This window comes from Tupaia chinensis, unplaced genomic scaffold (assembly GCF_000334495.1).
Source record: "Tupaia chinensis unplaced genomic scaffold, TupChi_1.0 Scaffold000301_1, whole genome shotgun sequence".
NCBI lineage: Eukaryota > Metazoa > Chordata > Mammalia > Scandentia > Tupaiidae > Tupaia > Tupaia belangeri.
The window spans coordinates 611522-617057 of record NW_006159791.1 but is presented as its reverse complement, the minus strand read 5'-3'; the positions used below and the strand labels follow the sequence as shown (position 1 = coordinate 617057).

Below are 5536 nucleotides of genomic sequence, written 5' to 3'. Positions count from 1 at the left end.
GTGCACCGTGAGCACCCCGATAGCCAGCAGGCTGACAGGACCGACCTGGAGGGGAGTAGAGAGATGGGGATGGTGAGCGCTGATTACGCATTCCCGCACCCGACTCTCTCCCAGTCTGGGCCCTGGAGTCCCCTACATAGCGATGCTATCTTAGGGGTGAGGGACCCTCCCTGAGTCTCTGTGCCCCCAGGACCTCTGTTGAAAGAATGCTCTTGGCATCGCTGCTGCAAAGCGACTGCTCACCCTCTGCTAAGGTTTCTAGTGGCTGAGAGCTCAGAATCTCCACACGCAGCCTATGCCTTCTCTCATGTGTCTCGAGCTCTGTCCTCCAGAGTCCCGCATGGTAAATTTCATTCCTTTCACATATGCTCTCACCTCCCCAAATTTGAAGACCAAGGTTCCTCTGAAGGCTCAGTTCTCTTCCTACAGCATAGCGTTGACCAACCATCTTATTTACTGACATTTTGAATAAATAATTCTTAGCTGTGAGGAGCTGCCCTGTGCAGGAGGCTGGGGGGGGGAGGGTGTCTGACAGCATCCCTGGACCACTACCCGCTAAGCATCAGAGGCTCTCCCTGCAGACTGTGACAGCCAGACAGGTCTCTTGACATTGTGAAAGACTTTAGGGGGCACGGAAAAGTGCAAAATCACTCTCAGTTGAGAATCACTGCTCTAGTGTGTCCAATGTGTCCATACTGTTTTTTAAAAAGCAGGGCTAGAGCTGGCAGGTGGCGTGGTGGTTAAGGTGCTGGACTTCCACATGGTTGATGGTGGTTTGAGTTCTAGACCTGGCAGCTAGCTTTCTCATGTTCCCTCTATCTCTCTCTGGTAAAATGAAAACAGTAATTATAAAGGCAGGGTTGGTTATTAATCATAATCTTCTACTTGAGATCAGGAGAAAAAGAGAAAGGAGGGAGTCTCTCACCTCCCTGCTCTGGACACTCATGTCTTTATAGATGTGTCCTGAGATAACATTACCTGTCACAAACAAATCTCTGCAGGGAATGGGCTGCTGATATAAACGAGTGACTTGGGCAAACACTCTGGCTGAATGTTCTTATAATCCTGCAGAGCAGGGAGGATGGTGGCAAAATGGAGCCTGTGCAAGCACAGTGGGTCTTCAAGAGCAATGGCCTCTCTTCTCCAGGGATGCTCAGTTTGGCTCTAGTGGATTGATGCCAACAGGCACAGTTCTTCCTGCAGAGGGTACCCCAAAACTGCCCACTGATGAACCCTGCAAAAGCCTCAGGACCCATGATCCCCTCCCCATGTGGGTGACCTGGCTCCCATCCACAGGTGCCTCTTACCAATAAGCCGGCGTTTTTTATGGCCAGAGGAAGACCCAGGAGCCCTGTGCCAATGTTGCATTTCAGCAAGTGGATCAAGGTCTGCATCGTCCTGTGGGGAGGAGAGGGAGGAGACACGAGGGTGCTGTCAATGCATGGGAAGGGCGGCCCAGTGAGAGCACTGCTAGCTGCGTCTGCCAGCCCTTGCTTGGCTTTTCCTATCATCCCAGATCTGCTTCCTTCCAGCCTCCCCAGTGGTTCCTGCTGGGAAGAGGGACAAAACCAGGTGAAATAGACTCTGGGCCAGCTCTCGGTTCCAGGGATGTGTCCTGGAACATCAGATCCAGGACTGGTGTTAGTTCAGATGACTCAGAAATGATGAATACACGAAGCTCTACAGAAAAAGTAAATTAGGGCCAGCTGGTGGTAAGGCGGTTAAGGCTCTGGATCCCACGTGGCTGATTGTGCAGTTGGAGTCCTGGACTTGAAAAATGCACTGGGATGTAAGCAAGCATGCCCAGAATCTCAAAAGGAGAAGGAAGAAGGGATTGTGGCATGACCCTCCCCCTGGGAGGTGTGTTCTTGTTCTCTCTCTTTCTCTCCAGAAAGTTCATGGGCCCGATAGCAAAAATTCCCCCCCCCCAAAAAAAAAAAGAAAAAAAAAAAGTAAATTTGAATAGTGCCACCATTCTGGAGACTCCCTAGTACCACTTGGTTCATTAATTTATCCAGTGATTTCTTTTCTTACTTTTTTTTTTTTTTTTGGAGAGGTTTTAGCTATAGGGCGCGTGCGCTCGCCAGACAGACAGAGAGAGACAGAGAGACAGAAAGCGAGAAATCACCCCCCAGGGGGGATGGTCACGCCGCAATCCCTTCTCCTCCATTCTCCTCTTGGGTTCTTGGACACGCACGCACACGCGCCTGGCGTGAGTTTTAAGCCACCGGGTCCGGGACGCAAACCGCGGGAACTGGAACCACGGTCGACTATGTGGGAGTCCAGCGACATAGCCATTATGCTAACTGCTGGTTCCCTATTATTATTCTTTTTAACTTGGCCAGACAGAGACACAGAAAGAGAGAGAGAAAGAAAGGGAAAGCAAGAAAACAAACCGCTAGGTCTAGGACTTGAACCACAGTCAGTCATGGGAATCCAGTGCCTTTAACCACCATGCCACCTGCTGGCCCAGCATTTGTATGTTTTATAGAAATGGTATTTAAATGTTTAACATACAAATTGCCATCAAGAATGACATCAATTTAATTCTTCCCCAAAAGATGAGAGAGGGCATTTCCTGGCGTCCTTATCGACATTGGGTGTGTACTGTCACGCACAATCTCATTATGCCCATGGTTATAATCTGGCCGATTAGCGATAATCTGACACAATGAAGTCCTAGAGAAAAGCTCCACATATTCGAGTTTGGGGAACAGAGATGTGGGGTTAGCAGGTGCCCTTTAGTTTCCTGGATAGATCTCTGTAAGAGAAGAGCGAGAGAGAAGGAGAGAGTAAGGAGAGAGAATAATGGCAGATACGTGAGGAGAAAAAGAAGCCTGCAACAGTGGGAGAGAGGATGGGCAGGCAGCCCTTTCCCATAGGGAATTGTCCCTGAAATCAAGCAGCTCATATTGGGAAGGCTGCTCTGATTTCTTTGCAAAAACTTGGAAGTTAGGGTAATGCCCAGAGCCACAGAGAGAAAGTTTCTTACATTCTTCTTTTTTTTTTTAATTTGAGAGGTTTTTTTTTTTTTTTTGCTATAGAACATGTGTGCTTGCCAGAAAGACAGAGAGAGACAGAGAAAGCAAGAAATCACCCCCCAGCGGGGATGGCCATGCCACAATCCCTTCTCCTCTCGGGATCTTGGGCACGCATGCACATGTGCCAGGCATGAGTTTAAGCTACCAGGTCCGGGACTCGAACTGCGGTCGGCTACATGGGAGTTCAGCAACATAGCCATTATACTAACTGCTGGTCCCAAGCTTCTTATATTCTGAAAGTTTCTGGCTTTCATTCATATCTCTTGTTCAATGGGAACAGAGTGTTAGGGAGAGAATCAGGAACAGGTTGCCCAGAACTGCAAAAGAGGCAGTGCTGGCCTAAGTCGGTGAGGGCCATGCGGCCACTTACGATAGTTCACTGGCTTCTGCAGCAGGAGGGACATTTCTTGGAGTAGTGCTACTGCCACTTCTAGAGGGTGACTTAGAGCCATCGTCCAAGGAATTCAGCTCACTTTTGTAGTCCCTCCCAAGCAATGGCATCTTCAACACGGTGGGTAGACTGTGGAGGCTAGGGTTCTGGCCTATCATAAGCGCTTGAAGGGTTTTTCTTCAGAGGCACCATTGGTACAGATGTGAGAGGCTGGCTCCTAATTCCCGAGGATGCCAGGCACTGACTGAGGCCTGAAGCGTGTGGATCAGTGAAACGATGGTGGCAGAGAAGCTGGTATTGAATATGTCTCACTTGGCTCTTGGGGGACTTAGGATGAGTCTCAGGAAGACCCCCAGTGCCCCCTCACAATTGCTCGGCCACTTGCCAGGACTCCTCTGGGCTTTCAGCCTCTCCCAGTTCAGCCCTTGCTGCTGTAGGGCAAATGAGCAGTGTGATTGGGAAGAAGAAGGCACCATTGGACTGAGGTCCTGGAGCCTGGATGTGGGGCCAAGCTCAGCACTCATCTGTCTCTGGCTAGGAGGAAACCAGGGCTACCTCACAATGGAAGTTGCCCCGCCGATAAGCTACTGTGGAATCCCAGGATGCAGGTGTGGCCACAGAGGACGATCCAGCTACTACCTTCCTGGGTGGATATGGAGAGTGGTTTGGAAAGCCCAGTTCAAACGCCTCCTGCTCAGAATGTCTGCACAGGACCACCACCTATTTGGAAGGATAAAGTAAGCTATATAAAAAAAAAATCTGTTAAAAAGTTTATTGAGCTAGGAACTGTTCTCCGTGCTGGGAATACATTAGATTAGGAAACCTACTATAATCTACTTTCAAGAAACTCACTATCTGGTGGAGCTGGAGGAGATTAGACAATAAAAAAAACAAATATGTTGGGAGAAGCAGTCGGTGTAATGGTTATGTCGCTGGACTCTCATGTAGTCATCCGCGGTTGTGGTTTGAGTCCCAGACCCAGTGGCTTAAACTCACGTCGGGAGTGTGTGTGTGCGTGCCCAAGATCTCGAGAGGAGAATGGAGAAGGGACTGCGGCATAGCCATCCCCCCTGGGGAGTGATTTCTCACTTTCTGTCTCTCCGTCTTTCTTGTGAGCACATGTGCCCTATAAAAAAACAAAACAAAACAAAACAAAACTCTCAACCCCCACCCCCCCCAAAAAAAACAAACCCATAAAGCAAATATGTCAAGTGTTATCTTAGTTGCTAACGAGGGAATATAAGGAAAAAGAATGCAGGGAAGAGGAGTGTGGCTTGATTACTAGGAAGAGGGTTGCAATTTTAGATCAGATAATCAGAGAGGACCTCGTGGAAAAAGTGACATTCGGGGAAATGAACAGCAGGGAGCATGCCCCAAGTATGTGTCAGGTAAGAAACTTAGAGCAGAGGGAACAATACATGCAGATATCCGGAGGCAGGAGAGTGCCTCTAGTATTTTAGGAATGGTGATGAAGATGGGGATGTGCATGGCAGAGAGAGACAGAGAGAGGGAAAGTGAGAATGCGCACCCCGGGGGGATGACCACCACAATCCCTTCTCCTCTTCAGCTCTTGATAGTCTGAGTATGCACGTGCATGCACACAGTGTTTATCAAGCGGCTGAGTCTGGGACTCTGACTGCACCGTTGGCCAGGTGAGACCCAGCCACCTTAACTACCATGCCACCAGCTGGCCCAATGCTACGCTCTTTTACCACCTAGCAAAGCAAAACTGACAACTGTAAAAGAAGAATGTGAAAGCCACCACCACCCAGAGTGAACAGTCTTGCTCGTGCACCCTATTCCACACTGCTGGTCCCAGCTTCATGTGATAGTGCAGCTTTTTAAACAAAGTGTGGTAAAAATACATAAAACATGACATATGTATGCAATCTTAAACATGTTTACATGTGCAGTTTAGTAGTGCTAAATACCTCCACACTGCTGTGCGAACAATCTCAGAACTCTTTTCTTCTTGCAAAACTGAAACTCTGCCTTTAAAAACTTCTCTCCCTCCCCACCCCTTCCTGGAGACTGCCCTTTCCCTTTCTGTCTCTGTGAATCTGGCTGCTCTATAGAGGCACCTCTGACGAGGGGAATCACACAG

At 48.9% G+C, this 5536-nt stretch overlaps 1 protein-coding gene across 1 annotated transcript in view; it reads right to left on the bottom strand.

The window, feature by feature from the left end:
- SLC36A3 (solute carrier family 36 member 3) overlaps positions 1-3939 on the bottom strand; it is a 26262-nt gene extending 22323 nt beyond the window's left edge. The window contains 3 exon segments of the mRNA XM_006150831.1: positions 1-45; positions 1308-1398; positions 3412-3939. Of these exon segments, the coding sequence (XP_006150893.1) occupies positions 1-45; positions 1308-1398; positions 3412-3590 (315 nt within the window). The 5' untranslated portion in view covers positions 3591-3939.
- Positions 3940-5536: the final 1597 nt, after the last annotated feature.